Source organism: Hemiscyllium ocellatum, chromosome 9, assembly GCF_020745735.1.
Source record: "Hemiscyllium ocellatum isolate sHemOce1 chromosome 9, sHemOce1.pat.X.cur, whole genome shotgun sequence".
NCBI lineage: Eukaryota > Metazoa > Chordata > Chondrichthyes > Orectolobiformes > Hemiscylliidae > Hemiscyllium > Hemiscyllium ocellatum.
In genome coordinates, this window is record NC_083409.1 from 43256192 (window position 1) to 43275310 (window position 19119).

General features: G+C 38.5%; 1 protein-coding gene across 3 annotated transcripts in view; it reads right to left on the minus strand.

Annotated features, from left to right (window-relative positions):
* dennd1b (DENN/MADD domain containing 1B) overlaps positions 1 to 19119 on the minus strand; it is a 289551-nt gene that overhangs the window by 147845 nt on the left and 122587 nt on the right. For all 3 annotated transcript variants that reach the window (XR_009645036.1, XM_060830181.1, XM_060830180.1), the window contains exons 4-5: positions 13184 to 13233; positions 11283 to 11402 (exon numbers count right to left, since the gene is read on the minus strand). Coding sequence is in view for 2 of the 3 variants with exons in the window: in XM_060830181.1 (XP_060686164.1) it covers positions 11283 to 11402; positions 13184 to 13233 (170 nt within the window). In the remaining variant the exon portion in view is untranslated. The remainder of the gene's footprint in view (positions 1 to 11282; positions 11403 to 13183; positions 13234 to 19119) is intronic.

Below are 19119 nucleotides of genomic sequence, written 5' to 3' on the forward strand. Positions count from 1 at the left end.
AAGCTTTTAGATTTAGAATCTCTCATTCTCCAATAAAGCATTGAGATGTTACAATTTCTTTGTATACCATTAAATGGCAACAAAGAAAATTGCTCTTGGCCTGCAAATAAAAATTCCTCCAAAATGTTGATGATTCACTGACAATCGATGCATAGTGGATGTTGTTTTTTTTTAAAACAATCAAATAAACATCTCTATGATCAACTATTGTTTGCAAGAAAATAAACATAAAAAGGAATTAGCTAACATTTGCAGAACTCAATAATGTGAGAAATTATTTACATTTATTTAAGAAAAGTTTTATAGTCCATTTACAGATTCCAAGCAGTAATTTGTGCAGAAATATATTATATGCATTTAAGCACCGAAGGAAAATAATGTCGGTTTTTGTATACAATTATAGATTATGTCTTGTTGCACAAGACAAAGACAACATAAGTCAGTATTTCCTTCTTGCAAAATCACTTTAACACTTGAATCACTGCTTGATTTTCTTTTATCCTCCATCACAATCATTTCAATATCTACTTCCTGTACTTGGGTCATGGCATTTGAACACGGTTTCTCAAGTTTTAATAAAAATGTAAACGCAAGGACTAGCCGAATTGCTCAGTTACTAAATTCAGCATGTAAGAAAAATGTATGAGATGTGTATGGATTAAATCATGGTCTGTGTTTTGGGAGCCTTGCAGACATGCGAGATCGGTTCGGATTCAGCTGGAATGACCTGTGAGTGAGCTGTTTCCCAACAGTTAGAATTTTTTAACATGAAAAAGAGGGGCCATTTGGCCCCTCATGTCTGTACAGAAACAATTTACTTCAGGCCATACCCCTCGTTCCTCCTTGTAGCTCTGAACATTGCTCCTTTTCAAAGAACAACCCAAATGCACCTTTGATTAGCTTCACTGACTTTGTCCCATCACATGTTTTGTGAACAAACTTCTCTTCAGGTTGCCATTGCTTCTTTTGACAATTATCCTAAATTTGAAATACGAATACACCTGAACAGAACGTGCCTATTGCTTCTCAAAAATTAGTATTGCATTTGAAATCTTGGCCTGCAATTTGCTAAATATTTAACTAAAATTTGAATGGAATGCTTCAGATAAAACACTGGCAAGGGCCATCACTTGTCACATTCTATTTCCAAGAAAAGGTGAGGACTGCAGATGCTGGAAATAAGAGTCGAAGTGTAGTGCTGAAGAAGTACAGCCGGTCAGGCAGCATCCAAGGAGCAGGAGAGTCGATGTTTCGGGCATAAGCCTTTCATCAGGAATTGAAGGACTTATGCCCGAAACGTCAACTCTCTGGCTCCTCAAATGCTGCGTGACTGGCTGTATTTTTCCAGCACCACACTCTTTGACATTCTATTTCCAGGATGCTACAGAATGATTTTTGAGGATTAAAAAATAATAATCATACTTTCAAGTGTCTGCCCAGTAAAGAAAACTGCAATTCAAGAGAACAGTGTTCATTCGTACTGTGTGTTCCAAATACGCTCTAATTCCCATAAACTGAACTTGAGCCCATTCATAGCTATATCAATGTCGGCTCCTGCTCTTGCTCAAAATTGGAAACATTTGTTAATTCTGCTTCCAATTTACACCCTCTTTCACCATCTCACAGTCCATTTCCAACAATTCCCTTCCTTGACTTTTGTTTCCACTTCTGGGATGAACAGTCTGCTAATTTTTTTCCAAGCCCACTGACACCCACTGCAAGCTTGAGGAATTGTTCCTCATCTTCCAGTTTGATGCCTGACAGTCTTTTAGACTCAACATTGAATCCAACAACTGGAGACCACAAACTCTGTCTTTCATTTGGGATTCTTTGCTTTGCCAAAGCACCATGTGTTTCTTGTTTTCATGCTTTAGCATTCCAACCGTTTTCATGTTTTAGCATTTCAAAATTTATTTCCTGCCATTAGCAATTACGCTGCACCAGTGCTTTGTTTTCTTACATAACCAGTGGTCATTCCCTTTGTCTTTTGTTCAATGACAGTTTCACCTCACTTGCCACAATGCTTCATGTCCCTTTTTGTTCTACCTGACTCATCCCCGTTTTCAAGAGCATCTCTCCACAGATCTGCAGAAGAGACATTTTATATTTGAAGCATGAACTCCATTTCCGGCTCTACAACACTATCAGACTAGCTGAGTTTTCCCAGCATTTCCTGTTTTCACTTCAGTGTTTGAATCCAGCTGATCTCATCTTTCCATCTTTGCTGTCTTTCTTTTTTTGCTTTAGACTCCTTCTCAAACGACAAGACATACTTAAGCAAACAAAAGTAACCTCAATCTGAAAATGTATTCCTCCCTCAGCATAGTCTTGATTAACAGCTTAAAATCATACATTACATAGTGCAAGATACTCTCAATACTCCAAAGCAATGACCCAGAAGCAAGGGGTTGCTCAAAAAACCCAACAATGCTTCAAGGATCCAAATGAGAAACTTTAACAGCTAAAAAGTGCACTTCTTTCTCTTTGAGAGCTAAGCACTTGTATAAGGGGACTCAGTGCTTAGCACTGTTGCCTCACAGTGCCAGTGATCCGGGTTCTATTCCACCCTCAGGCAACTGTCTGTGTGGAGTTTGCACACTCTCCCAGAGTCTGCATGGGTTTCCTCTGCTGTCCTGGTTTCCTCCCACGGTCCAAAAATGCAAAGGTTTGGTGAACTGGCCATGCTAAATTGCCCATAGTGTTCAGGAATGCAAAGGATAGATGGGTTAGCCATGGGAAATGCAGGGTGACATGGAGGGGGTGAGTCTGGGTAGGATGCTCTTCAGAGGGTCAACGTGGACTCAATGGGCTGAATTCCAGGCTGCACGGATTCTATGATTCCATGAACCATTACAAGGAAATGTACTTTCAATGAAAGCTCCATTAAATGCATCATCACAACCTAAGCACATCAATGATTGATTTCAAATGCTGTCAGACCAATTTAGTAAATGGTACTTGTAAGTGGGAGCATTTAAATAATTGAAAGAAAAAAAAAAGAGGTTAGACAAAAGTAAAAATGTGGAGTCACATGGTGGCAAGACCTTGCATTCTCTTCATCAACTCAGATCATTATTTCACCTTCCCAGCAATGCAATGTCAACTTCTACAACATTGACGCTGGACTTCAAGAGGCCTCATGGTACTAGGTCAAACAGGAGCTTGGAAACCTCCTGATTACCAGCTCCCATTCCCCTCAGGAGTCACTACTCTTCCACGATGAACACCATTTGGAAGAAGCATGTGGGGCAATGGCACACAATGCATTCTTGGTGCAGGACTTCTCTGTGCATCATGCAAAGTGAGTCAGCAGCATCAGTATTGACTCAGCTAGCTGACGCATAAATGGAATATTTTTCCTAAAGGCAAAACAAACTTGACCTTGTACTCTCAAATCTGCCTGCTGCACATATATTTGTTTGTGACTGCACTGATAGGAGGAACTATGGCAAAGTCCTTGCGCATTCAAAGTCCTGTCTTTACACTGAGGACATTTTTCATCATGTATGTGCTGCACTACCACCATGTTAAATGGGATATATTTCAAACAGATATACAACTCAAAACTAAGCATCCGTAAGGTGCTGCAAACCAATGCCAGAAGTAGAATTATATTCAACCTAAATATGCAACCTCATGGCTTGGAAAACCCCCACTTTACAACTACCACCAAGCCAGGGGATCAACCCTGGATCAACAAAGAGTGCATGAGGGCATGGCAGGAGCAGCAACAGACATAATTGAAAATGAGGTGCCAGCCTGGGAAACTATAACACGAGACTACTTGCTTTCCAAAAAGTAGAAACAATATGCAATTGACAGCATTACGGAATCCCACAGATCAAATCTAAGCTCTGCAGACCTGCTATATCCAGTCATGAATGGTGATGCACAATTGAACAACTCTTTGGTGGAGGAGGCCCAGCAAGTATCTCCATCCTCAAATATAGGAAAGCCCATGCCATCAGTGCCAAAGACAGAGTGGAAGCATTTGTAATCAAATTACAAAGTGGATGACCCATCTCAGCCTTCTTCCAATGTCAACAGCATCAGATGCTGGTCTTCAAACAATCCAATTCACTCCCCACGCACTATCAAGGAATAAGTGAAGGCATTGGACGCAAAGGATATATATCCTGACATCATGCTGACAATTATGCATTAGACTTCGACTCCAGAACTAGTCAAATCCTATGCCAGTCCAGTAGTTACAGAATTGCATCTATTCAGCAAATTGGAAAATCATCCAGATATGTCGTGTCCACAGGAACAATTGCAAACCACCCAATCACTGCCGTACTAATCTACTCTCAGTCAGCCAGATAATGTAAGGTGTCATCAATGGTGCTATGAAGCATCACTTACTCAAAAACAACCTAGTCACTGATGCTCAGTTTGGGTTCTACCAGACTCACTTGGGTTTGACCACATTATTGCCTGAACATGGTCAAAACAGTATAACTCCAGAAATGAGGTAATACTGACTGCCCTTCACATCAAAGCAGCACCTGATGAAGTGTGGCATCATCAAGGAGCCTAAGGAAAAATTTAGTCAATGGGAATCCGGGGGAAATCATCCTGCTTGGAGTCACACCAGCACTAAAGAAGTTGGTTGAGTTTGTTGAATTTCAATCATCTCAGTGCCAGGACATGTCTGCAGGACTTCCTCAGGATAGTCAGCCATATTCAGTTGCATCATCAATTACCTTCCCTCCATCAGAAGGTCAGAAGTGGGGATATTCACTGATGATCACACCATGTTCAGCCATGCACAATTCCTCAGATACTGCAGCAGTCTGTGTCCATACACAGCAAAGACTGGGCACTAATCAAGGATCAAACTGATGAAAGGCAAGTAACAATCACTTCATGCAAATGCCAGTCAATGGCCATCTCCAATAAAACAGAATCTAACAGAAGTCAGAACCATCATTGAATCTCCCATTATCAACATCAAGGAGGCTACCATTGACCAGAAACTGAACCAGTCTAGTGATATAATTGCTGTGGCTACAACATCAGATCAGTGGTGAGTAATTCTGCAGACAGCAGCTAACATCCTGACCTTTTAATGCCTCTCCATTTACAACGGTACAAGTCAGGTATGTAATAGGATACTCTCCACATGCGTGAATGAGAACAGTTTCCAACAACAGCCAGGACAAAGCAATCCACATGATCGGCACCCAATCAAAACATGCATGCCCTCCACCACCAGTGCACAGTGCCAGCAGTGTGTATCATCTACATAGTGCACTACAACAAATTAAAGCTGCTTAGAAAGCACCTTTCAAACTCGTAATCTCTTATCAAGTAGAAGGACAAGGGCAGCATATGCGTGAGAACACCAGCATTCGCTGGTTCCCCTCAAATTCTGACTTGGAACTACATCGCCATTCTGTCACTGTTATTGGATCAACATCACGCATCTTTCTTCCTGACAGCACTGTGGATGTACCCACAAGAAGGCAGCTCACCAATAACTTCTTCAAGGTAGTTAAGGATAGACAATTAATACTGGTGCAGCCAGCGACACTTATATCCCATGAATGAATAAATGAATTCAACAGCTCTCCTTTCACAGAGACCCAATGGATTTGGACAGATATTTATTCATGCAATTTTAAAAGAACTTCCAAATCAATTGTCATGTTTCTGCAGACTTAAATTGATCTGGTTCTCACCCCATTTTAAAATAACAGCAAAACCACAGTAAAACTTATTAAGATTTCCACCTGGAAAGAGTCAAAAAGCAGTCTTTCAAAGTTACATTTACGGACCTGCATCAACTTTATTTGCCAGCTGTGGACTTCCACCTTAGTCCTGCTTCTACTTAGGTTTTGATTAACTTTTACTTTCAAAAGTCAAAGGTTAAATAAAGGAAAGGAAATGTTTTCCGTCAAATAACTTACTGACCACTGACACCAACTTCCAGCAGGAACGCAGCTCTTAGCAATCAAATCAAACAGAGGAAGCTGGTTTGCCAAGCTTCAACTTGACATGTCTAGGGGGCTACTTTCTTGTTCAGAAAATTGACATAAAATGTGTAAAATTGAAACATTGTGCTTTTAAGGGGATTTGCCTTTGGCAACTGATGACTTCACTTCGATTGGAGCTCCACTGCTACAAAGGTTTACCTCTTCTGACAGAAAAAAAACAAACTGAGTTTGCTTGTTAGAGCACTTCCTTTTGTAAGTGAAGGTGACAATTTAACAATTGCAATCCTTTAAAATCAAAAGCAGACCAAATATTTTAATGATGGTGATGTGTCACTGCTGGATGAAAGGTGTAATGCAGTCTTGCCCCCACAGATTATAATGTCCAAACTGTCGACAACAAACAAAGCAGGAAGATAGCATTTTTCATACGAACAAAGTTTCAAATAACAAACTTACCTTCCATTGATATAACCATGACTCTGTATATCCCATTAATTTGAGCACCATTTAACTTTCTGTTCAGATTCACAACGTGTGATTTTAACATAATTTATTTTACACAGATTATTAATTTTGATATCTCTAGTATAAACGTAATACAACAGAACATAAACACCACCTTAAAATAATTTTTCTCATTAGGAATTCGTAGGATGTCTACCAAGATGGGCAATCATCACCAATTCCAAAGTTCACCCTGGTGTTTTAGTTACTTCTCCATTTCCAATGCAGTATTGGGTTTTCTAAATTTAAACAAATTTTGTTTTCTTTGCTGTCCAGGTCTTTCATGTACCTCCTCCTCAAACATCATATGCAATAAAGACAATGAAGAATGGAATGGCTTAGAGACTGCACACATGCTCCTGTCACTGTTCCTATCCAAACAGAAATGCTTAAATCTACCCTTGAATAGTTTTCCCATTTTCTCATCCTCACACAATGGGGAAATACTTACTCACAACAATATAGTTTAAATACTAACTTATAATGCGAGGGATTGGGTGTAGATGTGTATGCACAACACAGTGCCACAGAACTGCAACTCTTCCGTAAAAAACATGCCTGAACAATAATTCAGAGACATATAGGGACTGCATATTTAGAATAGAATCTTTGGTATTTCAAGGCTTTTCTAATGGAGTAAAGCTCAAGTTTTTTTTTAATTTCAAAATAAAAGACTCTCAAACAAACAACATTTATCATATTCCTACTAAATTCTGATACATAATTTAAACTGGTTAAATTTGAATTGTTGTCAAAACAGCAACCAACTTAGGTATCCATTTTACAGCCACATGTTACATATTTGCAATTTTCCAGTTAGTAATTTACAAAAAGAAAAATTCTCACCCAAAATTCATGAAGTACAATAACTTTTGTAGTTTTTAAATCATTTTGATTATTCCTATTTTGAGGAACCAAACATACATAGTTGAAGAAACTACACTCAAAAACTTGAGAACTGTAAAATATAGAACACTATATGACCATTCCTATCACAATTCAACCTTGTTAAAGACGTAATTTCATTTAAGCCTTCTCTGTGACAGAAAATGCTTACATTTGTATAGTGTTTTTCACGACAACTTGAGATATCAAAGCACATTACAGACAGTGCAGTAATTTTGAAGTACAGCAATTGCTATGAAGTAGGAAAGAGAACACTTCCAATTTTATAACAGTGTGCATAACTATCTCTTCAAATAGATTTCCATGAAGGAACTAAAATAATGCAAAATTAAAATCTTGGCATGTCATGGATTATGCCAATTTCCAGACGCACAGATAGTAACTGATTAAGTTCATTGTAAATTATAGTGGTTTAGTTTAGAATCTTTCAAGGATCTGGGTGAAGAAAGGATCAATGCAGATCTCTGAAGTCTGACTTTATTGCTGAGTAATAAAAATGATTCATGAAAATTGAGCTGATAAACATCAAGCACAAGAATAAATCCCAAGAAAACCAGCAAGAATATCTGTTTTTATTTTGCATATTATACCTAGAGAAAACAGAGAAAAACCAAACCAGGTAAAATCATTCAGACAGTTCAAAGAACCACATTTGAAAGACCAAACAGCAGTTCCAAAAGGGCTAATAAAGTTACATAAACCATTTTAGCAATAATTGTTCTAGCAAATTAACTGTTTACTGAAAGCTTGTTGAAAAGGGATATTTCAAGTAAAACATCAGCAACATTTTATTTATGTGAATCATGGCTTTTTAAATATAAAATCAGAATGAAATATTATACTATTGCTAATATTCAATTTTGTACTTTGCGGTGTATTACAGTCAATGCATGCAGTACACTGGTTTTGTTATTAACAGCTGTGGTCATTTTTAAGACTCATCACCACTCATCCATACATTACCCATACAACACATAAGTGTCTCTAAAAATAATTCAGGAATAAATTGGTGGAAGTTGACAAAAAGAATTATCTTAAAGTGTCCTTGGGATCAAAACAGTAACTTGACTCACCGGTATACATTCTCTAACTAAAATGGAGAAAATACTTCATTCTGAATAAAGTAAGATATCTGCTTTATATTCTATTAATTATTTCAGACATCATGGAGAACAGTTAGCCAACAGGAGTTACTGAAAGAAAACTGTTAATTACAACAAATTTTAATGCTCTGCGTTAAGAGATGCTCAAAAAAGTAAAACACTGAAATCTTGAATGCTCAAATCTTCAAGATTTTCTTCATTCTCACATTACAACTCAATTATCGTGAAGCAAAATATATTTTTTGACAACAGCTAATTCATATGAACAGAAAGTAGCGAAAAACATCATTATGGTAACTACTGGAACCGAAAAAGAATCGGTTGATAAACTATAAGCTATAATGTAATCATACGATAAAACGTAAAGTCAGCTATTTCTGAAACAATAAGAATTTCTAGAGTATTAAAGAGAATTCAATCAGTCAATGAGAAGTACAAAAATTATCTCAGCCCTGCATCAAGACCAAAATCAATAGACGACACAAAAGCTACAGCATCCACACCAGCCAAAAAATGTAAAGGTTGTGACCTTCCAATTTGTGACTGACAATGTAACAAGTTTATTCTTTTAACTTTGGTACGCTAGCAAGTAGCAATGAGGTTTAAAATGTTACCCTGCAAAGCGCTCCACTCCCATCAACAGATCTCCAGTTTTTGACCCCACCAAATTTTCTCAAACACGAATGTTATTAGAAATTGAAATCATCAAGAACATGGTCACAAAATTGGAAACGTCTGGAGGAGCTGTGAACATCATTACATCTTCAGGAGGTTCAAATGGACTTCATCAGCACCTGCTGTATTCTTGCTGTACCTTCCAGTCTGCTCTTGTCAAAGATGATGAAAATCCAAATTTGCGTTAACAATTACAATTTACAATGTTTTTTTCCCTAGAAAATTCCTTGATATGTTATCAAAAATGAAAATCACAGCCTTAAGTGTAAGCCCACTGTTCTCCGCAAGTAGCAACACAATTGTATTAGGTTTTAAAGAAGGCATACAGCATACTTTGTTCATTGATTGGGGCACTCATTGTAGAAGTTGGCAAATTATGTTACAACTGTATAAAACTTCAGGAGAAAGTGAGGACTGCAGATGTTGGAGATCAGAGCTTAAAAATGTGTTGCTGGAAAAGTTTCAGGAAAACTAATCCTGATCTCCTGAAGAAGGGCTTATGCCCGAAATGTCGATTCTCCTGTTCCTTTGATGCTGCCTGACCTGCTGTACTTTTTCAGCAACACATTTTTAAGCTCTGTATAAAACTTCAGTCAGGCCACATTTGGAGTATTGCATGCAGTTCTGGTCACCACACTATAGGAAGGATGTGGAGGTTTTGGAGAGGGTGCAAAAGAGGTTTACCAGGATGTTGCCTGGATTGGAGTGTATCAGCTATAAGGAGAGATTGGGCAACTTTAGATTGCTTATGCGAGAGTATCACAGACTGAGGGGCAAACTGATAGAAGTACAGAAAATTGAGTGGCATGGATAGGGTGAATAGCCAAAGACATTTTTCCAGGGTGAAAATGTCAAATACTAGGGGGCATACATTGAAGGTAAGAGGGGGAAAGTTTAAAGCAAATGTGCGAGGCAAGTTTTTATTTCAATGCAGAGGATGGTAGCTGCCTGAGACACACTGCCATGTGAGATGGTAGATGCAGATACAACAGCAATGTTTAAGGCAGGCACGTGAATAGGGCAGGGAACAGAGGGACATGGACTGGATGCTGGTAGTTGAGATTAGTTTAGAATGGCATCATATTCAGCACAGACATGGTGGGCCGAAGGGTCTGTTCTTGCGTTGTACTGTCTTATGTTTTATGTAAGCCCATCAGATGACAATATGCAGAGTTGGAATTAACAGCAAAGGCAATAGATGGCATTTCAGTTAGAAGTAAGTTAAAGTTGAAAGGCACAGGAAAGGAAAGGAATAAGACATCTAAACTGCAGAAATCTGTGGAAACAGGATGTGAAATAGTTTTTCAAGTAAATGTGCGATAGGTGAGTTGAGAAGATCATGCAGACCAAGCTCTGGTGAGTTTGAAAGTGGATGGGGTAAGATAGGAGGTCTCCCGGCAGAGTCAATTACAGACATCTCCAAAACATAGCTGAAGGATTTGGCAGCAGATGGACCAAGGCATTGAAAATAGATGCTGTTTCTAACAAACATGATCAAAAGATTAACTCAGGTTCAAATAAGATGGTAACAGTATAGGTTTTCCCAAGGCAGTGGCCAGGAAGCAGGATAAAAATAGAGGCCAAGAGTTTTTTTTAAATATACATATTCATTCATTAGATGTGGGTGTCACAAATCAAGGCCAGCCCTAACTACCCTTGAGAAGGTGGTAGTGAATTGTCTTCCTGAACTTCTGCAATATAGTTGACAACTGAAGCTGAAGACGGTGACTTCAGCTTTACCAAGATTCTACCAGAAGCCGCCTCAGAACAGAGACAGTGAAAGGTCAAAGAACAAAACTGAAATGAAGAATTCAAAATATGGTGAACAAAGTCTCACAAAATCACTCATCATAATCAATGAGCAATTCATAAAAAAAGGCCAATGGAATTAAATGGATGGGATTCAGGAGAAGGAGACAGAAATGTAAACCCTCAGGACGGTCAAGGAAGGCATGGCAGATGTATGATTTAACCCCATATGTCCTCTGCCTTTGCTGTATATCACTTAATACCTCAGGTTAATCAAAATGAAACAATCAATCTCAGTGCCAGAGCATGAGCCTCAAGGCTTGCTGCAGAATTCATGACATCAACTGCACTTCAGCACCATTTGCATACCTGGAACCTGTCTGCAAACCATTTTAGTTCCACATACCTGAGGATACAGATGCAGACTCTACATCCTGAGGTTAAGCGACAGAAACCGAACCTCTGTTTGCTTTCAATGTCTGTAAGCACAAAAGTGAAGTGCTGTCCCACTTGACTCTGTGAAACCCTGAAAAATAACGATGTGCATCATTAACTGGCAAATAAAATCTTAATGATCAACTGCTATCGGCACAAAATATTACACTACAGTGGTGAAGAAGGGCTGAATTGAAATATTATTAAAGTGGATAATTCAATAAAAACAATCACTGGAATTTTCAAAAGGAAAGCAAGAAACAGTTCGAACTAGATTGGCCAACAACTGAAAAGGAGGGAGGCAGGTGGTTGACTTGCATCTTCCATCAGACCTAGAGTGGCAGATAAGCTAGTGCCTTAGCAAGATTCAGGTGGGCAGAAAATGGGGTAAGAAAAGCAGTTGGACAGGCTGACCTTCTTCAGTGAAAATTACAATGCTAACTACAGACAAATACTGCAATAATATTCATGATTTGGAGATGCCGGTGTTGGATTGGGATGTACAAAGTTAAAAATCACACAACACCAGGTTATAGTCCAACAGGTTTAGTTGGAAGCACACTAGCCTTCGGAGCGACGCTCCTTTATCAGGTGGTAGCAGAGGGCTCAATCCTAACACACAGAATCATTAGGATTGAGCCCTCCACTACCACCTGATGAAGGAGCGTGCTCCAAAAGCTAGTGTGCTTCCAATTAACCCTGTTGGACTATAATCTGGTGTTGTGTGATTTTTAACTTTGAATAATATTGGTAGCTTGGGCAACACCAAACACTTGAAAGAGTCAGAGAAGGATTTTTTTTTCAATTTGCACTGTTTCGTATCCATGATTAACTGGCAATTGGCCACGAGAACTTGCCAAATTCAGCTAAAGCTTCTGATTTCAAACAGGGATATCAATCTTCAAGTCAAACAAGAAATTTTGAATTTTGCTTTAAATTCATAAGTGTAGTGATGTACCTCCAGACACATTATTATTTGTGCAAGATCTTGCTAAGCAAGATAGCCTTATGTTTATGCAATCGGATATAAACCACACAAAAAAATGGAACCTATTCTATACAAAAATAAGCCTCTGTTATCGATCCCTAATTAATGTAATTAAAATGTCTGGTCATATAACAATTTCAAGAAATGTTTACCTATTTTAAAAAGGAAAATTGCCAATCTTCATGAAAATATACAGAGAAACATTGCTGTTTAATTTCAGAGTGGGCAAAAGGAGAAAGTATGGAAGATGACCAGCTAAGGCACATTTAATTTAACAGAGCAAATAAAAACCTGAAGACCTTTACAAATTTGGGAATAACATCAAAATTATATTCGAAGGTAGCTAATATTTGTCAGTGGTGGTGCACTCGCTTTATACAAAACCAATTCTATCAGTAAGCGCACCACTGGATGGCAGCAATGGAGCCTTGTTTTACAAGCAGATCAAACCTTCAGCCAGGCACATTTAAAACCCACCCCATCAAATAGAGCAAAAGCTCATTCTTAAATGCTTACAAAAGTATTCACAATAAACTGGAAGACTCAAGCGTGAAGACTCAAGAGGATGTCGTTAGTTAAAAGGTCAATGTTGGGGCTTAGATTTTCAAAAGCTGCTGCTGCAGAAAAGGCACCAACACATCATTAACTGCAGATAGGGTCTCTCAAAATGAAAGATTTATCCTTTTTTTAAAATACGAGTATACATCCATTCGCAAGAATCAACTGGAACACGTACATGCATCATCTGCTATTCCTTCATTAAAAAAAACCCTCAAATATTCATGTTTCCTCCGTGCTGGATTTTTAGGAAGTTCTCTCAAGATTGGAATCTATTTCGAAGAGTGGAAAATGCAAAATGATTGGCTTATTAGGCAATACTGTACCTTTCAACATCAAAAGGAAAGCAAAACTTCGGCACAGTCTGTAGCACTTCCTGTGAAGAATAATAAAAACGTTAGGCTCACGCAAGACTTGGATGTGAATCACTACTGTATTTACCACAGAAAATCTGAGTATAGCCTTCTGAATTAAAACCATATACAAATAGCTGCTCCTGTATTGAAATAATCAACTACAATGAACTTCATTGATTATTAACAAGAATCAAATTTATGCTCCAGCAGGCTGTACTGACAATGGGAAAGGAGCACCAGGAGGGAATAGCTTGGCCTAAAGGGCATTAACACCCCCTCTCATCCCCACTGGGATCCCCTTCAACAGGACCATATGGATTTTACAAGCAGCACTGCACCATATGGGTAAGCCACGTCTGCTGATACATGCATCACAGACTAGCCACCAGTTTTTTTTAGTCAACACAAGGGCTTCAGACGCAACATGTGCTGACAATGCAAATTGGAAAAAATACTAAATGGTAGCAATAAAAAAATGCCAAAACTTAAAATAAATGCACCATCCTCACTTTGCTATAAAATCCCAGTAGGTTTATTTGAATCACAAAATAACTACATGCCACATGCTTTGAGGCAAGCATTTCATCTTGCATGCTACACTTCAGTAAATCTAGATTTTAATAAATCTAATAGCTACATGCCACAATAATGAAACATGAGATGGTAACCACAGCAGCCACTTCATTTACAAGATCTAAATACACCACAAAAAAGTCATTTTATATCTTGCTATAAAACTTTCAGGCATTTGTAATGATGCTGATGCACAGTGATGAAATGTTTGCACTCTCCACAACTGCGCAAGTAAACAGTGGGGGAAACCTTTGAACTGGTTTAAGGATTTGGTTTACATAGCAAAGGATGCAGCGAGCTCAGGTTCATTGAAAACTCACAATTTATAATAGAATGAACTTTAAATGAGAATAGAGTGATCTCCACTTGCAAATATGAAGTGATGCGTATATCAAACACAAATCTTACTCTTTGCAGGAATAGCTGAGTGAACAGTACCTGTTAAACTGCTCTGGTTGTGCAATCAGCAATTTGGGCTTTAAAAATCCTCAACAACTAAATCTAGTGCTGCCTTCCTTCAGAACTTTACATTGTCCTGTCTTGCAAATTCTAAATCTACTACAGTGTATTACACTGGCCTGTACACATTTTCAATCGCTTCAATAAATGGGAGGCCATATTTTTGTTTAAATTGTATAACTGATTTGATAGCAGATTAAAAATACAACACATCATCCAAAACAATGTTTCTACCAACAACAAAAATTCTTGTGGATTTCACTGTCTTAGCTACACGAGGTTTTTTTTTTGAAATTCACTGTTTTCCAAAAGTTTCAAAATCACTTACTATCACAAGAATGAATTATTAAATCAGTTATTTAAAACAGACAGACAGATGGAAATTAAATCACTTGTTAGTTCGTTAGTCCGGCTGTATCTGGACAAAGAAGGAAATATTGTCTAACAAAACACAGTATTCTGTGTATATCACGCTCTGCAAAACAAACAATTTTAGTAATACACATCATTTTAAACCTGATCACCACTGTTTAAAATTCCTCTCTTTTTCTTCAGAATAGAACCCAAGCTTTCTACTCGCTTCCCAACTGGCACAGGCATCCCTCAGGGAGGCTGCATGTTTTTTTTTTAAAAAGCTCAATGCTCTTTTAAATTCATGCAGCCAGCAGGTCTATAGACTCAAAAACAGTTCAGACAAAAATTGTTTGCACCACTTAAGGGACAGACTAGTTCAGCTGACGACTGGGACTCCCATGACAGGATAGATGAGGTTACTTACATCAATCAATGAGGCTCTCTATCAGCTCCCAAGCCAGATATCATGCTAATTAAAAGGCACCAGCTCGCACCTTAACCTTATTAAATACTATACATATAAACCTAAGATATCCTTCAAAACCAGCCTCGACAGATCTCAGTACACCAGTAGTAAACACCCCACAGTTAACAGTCAGAGCAAAAGTATCAGTAATGCTGTACATCAGGACATGCATCACACAATTTCAAACATTGACTATTTCAGCTGGAAATGTGCTGTCTATCAGCACAGCACCATTTGTCTGCAAAATTTAAAAATGGTAGAGTGGGTTCCAAAAATACATTGCAGTGAACTGAAAAATCCTTAAACTTCTCTCAAATGTAAGGTTCAATCATTTTTCTCAGTAACAGTAAAGTAACACATTTACTGAAACAACCACCTTATTTTAGCCTGCTTTGTAATGGAATAATTGCTGTAGATACATTCTTTATATAAAAATCATCAATATCTTCATGGTAGAGAGATGCTACCCACATGACTCTCCATGCTTTCACTGTCAGTACAAAAGCAGGATTTCCTGGGTTGACAAATTAGGTTTTTGTTTGAATAAGGCAGCAACAAAAATCCAAACTAAGCAAAGAATACTTATTAAAATCACTGACAATAAACTCCCCATAATGACTGAAAAACATTGATAGATGGGAGATATTTAATTTAACAGAATGAGGATAATCGTCAATGTAGGAAATCTAACACATTCCTTTAACAAAACTGCCTGCAAGAGTTTTGAAATCAGAAATTTTGAGGGTGATTCTTAACAAATTCAGATTAGACAAGGTTCGTTTGAAATCATTAGCCTAACTTCCATCAGGTTTAGTTGATGAATCCAGGCGAATGCAACCACTGGGCAGTCACCTACAGGGTAGCAATTTGGTATGACTGTGAAAACTGAAGGAACTATTCATGAAATTAATTGCATCAATAAACAAACAGGCTTCAGCAGTGGGAATGAATGTTCAGATCTGCTGACATAATATATATACTTATGCTGAGACATAGAAACTTTGATGTAATTGCATTGCAGTCTTTCCCAAGATTTCACATTATATGCCCCATTCTACTGATGCAAGTTTTACAAACTTGTCCATCCACATGAGTATTCCAAATCTTTAAAGGATAAATAATATCAATTTATGATTTGGAGATGCCGGTGTTGGACTGGGGTGTACAAAGTTAAAAATCACACAACACCAGGTTATAGTCCAACAGGTTTAATTGGAAGCACACTAGCTTTCGGAGCAACACAATCACCTGATGAAGGAGCGTTGCTCCGAAAGCTAGTGTGCTTCCAATTAAACCTGTTGAACTATAACCTGGTGCTGTGTGATTTTTAACTTAATATCAATTTAATTCACTACACTCTATCATAATGAGTATTGACTGTGTAAGTCATGCATAAAGTCATCCATTAACTATTGTAAGAACAGCTAATATTACATGTGAGTCACATTGTACATTATAATATACATTTCTTCTATCTTGTACATAGCCTTTGGAAAGTATAGAATGATAAGTGCACAATCAAGATTATAATAGTCTCTTTTCTCACATAAAATATATCTGTAATTATAAATGCAGAGTTTTACATCTACATTGGCTTTTGAAAGTTAACTGTCAGGGAGTGGGAGTGCAAGGCTGAAGTTTCACGTACAGCACCAAGTACTCCCGCACCAGTTCAGTAACAAATCAAAATAATACTTGGAAGAAATATAAGATTCATTGCAATACTGGGTTCACAAATACTAAACAAAATAACCTTTTTGACTTTATCTCAAAGATCAATTTGATTTACCTCCAGGCTTATCCAAATATCTCACATTCATAAAAAACGGGAATTACATAAATGTTCATCAATTATAGAATGACACTACACTACAAAATACAGTGTACCACCTTGCTCAGTTTTGTTTGGAATTGAAAGAACCATCTGGTACGTGCACAAGTCACGATGACTTGATCAACATTCATTAAACTTAGTTCACAGAAAACTAAAGGAAAGCTCTCCAGTTTATGAATTTCCTGTTGAAAGTAATATTGGAAGAAATGAAGTAAATTAGAAACAGAGTCCTTACGAACAGGCTCAAAGGGCTGAATGGCCTACTCTTGTTCCTATGTTATTCTACATTCTGCAGTTCATAACTCCCTGAGGTAAAGACACCATAGTTCCAGAAGACCACAGGGCTACTGCCTTGTTAGAGAGAATGACTGGTGGTGAGTTTAACCTGGGGGTCACTACACCTCAGGCAGGGGGCAGGGTTGAGAAGATGAGACCTTCATGGTGACCTCATTTGGCACGGAATACACACCCACACGCTGTTGCCATCACTCTGCATCACAAATGCCACCTCCGCCCCCCCCAGCCATCCAACCAACTAAGTTAACTGACACTCCCCTCCTTATCAATAGTCGTGCAGTCAAATAGGTTTTCTGAATTGTGATGGACAGTGTTGAGCTGCAATTTGGACAACTTGGCCCTTCTCTGCAGTGATAATCCATATTAGTTAAAGGCAATTCTCTCAATCATGACAGAGGGGGATGAAATTCCTCAAGCAGTGCTTCCCAAAGCCTTTTCACCTGGAACACCATTTTGAGGTTTGAACACTGTTACAGTTCCTCAGTAAGAAAGAAGTGTGAGAGAGAGAGCAAAGCTGGCAAAGGGACCTGTGAAAATAGGAGCCTGCCTGTTAAGAGTTAGAAAGCAGCTGGTTTAAGTTAGCGAAAGCTCCACAGCCTAGACCTTGGGATTCCTTTAGGAGTCTGGGTCCCCACTTTAGGAAGCACTATCCTGGAAACAAATCAGCACAGGATCGCAATCCGCATGCAGTAGAAAGGAGCGAACAACTGGTCACCATCACAAACAAGGCAGTTTTGAGAAATCGCTGTCTAAAAAGGTTTGATGACACTATACAGTCAATCAAACCTTTAAGTAGGTAAAATAAATATTGACTCCAGAGGATAAATGCCCACACCAGTTGACTCATGCTAAGTTTGGCTGAAAATGTCAAGCTGTACATGATAAATGATTCAATTGGAAGTACACTAGCTTTCAAAGCGCCACTCCTTCATCAGGTGATTGTGGAGGACACAATTGTAAGGCACAGAATTTATAGCAAAAATTTACAGTGTGAACTCTTTGCTATAAATTCTGTGCCTTACAATTGTGTCCTCCACAATCACCTGATGAAGGAGCGTCGCTCTGAAAGCTAGTGTACTTCCAATTAAACCTGTTGGACTATAACCTGGTGTTGTATGGTTTTTAACTTTGTACACCCCAGTCCAACACTGGCATCTCCAAATCATGCCAAATGATTATCACCTTCATTGTGCTACCTTCCATGATGAAGCAAGATGCAAATCCTTTTGGGCCATGGTAGTGCTCAGTTCCAACAGCCAAACCAAAATGCACACCTGCACATTTCTCAATTAAACACCATATTATCCCTACAGCAACATATACACTGGCTGTGACTGAAAGCACGTCCGAATGTCAGGTATGACACTAAAGTCGGTGGAGTAGTGGACAGTTTGGAAGAATGTTACAGGTTGCAGGAGGACTTGGATAAACTGCAGAATTGAGCTGAGAGGTGACAAATGGAATTCATGCAGATAAATGTGAGGTGATGCACTTTGGGAAGAATAATAGGAAGGCATAGTACTGGGTCAATAGAAAGATTGTTGGTAGTGTGGATGTGCAGGAGGATCCTGGAGTCCATGTGCATAGATCCCTGAAAGTTGCGACCCAGGTTGATAGTGCTCTTAAGAAGGCATATGGTGTGTTAGGTTTCATTGGTAGAGGGATTGAGTTCCAGAGCCACAATATCATGCTGCATCTATACAAAACGTGAGTGCGGCCGCACTTGGAATATTGTGTACAGTTCTGGTCGCCATATTTCGGGAAGGATGTGGAAACATTGGAAAAGATGCAGAAGAGATTTACCAGGATGTTGCCTGGTCTGGTGGGAAGGTCGCATGAGGAAATGCTGAGAGACTTGGGTCTGTTCTCATTGGAAAGAAGGCGGCTAAGAGGGGATTTGATAGATACATACAAGATGATCAC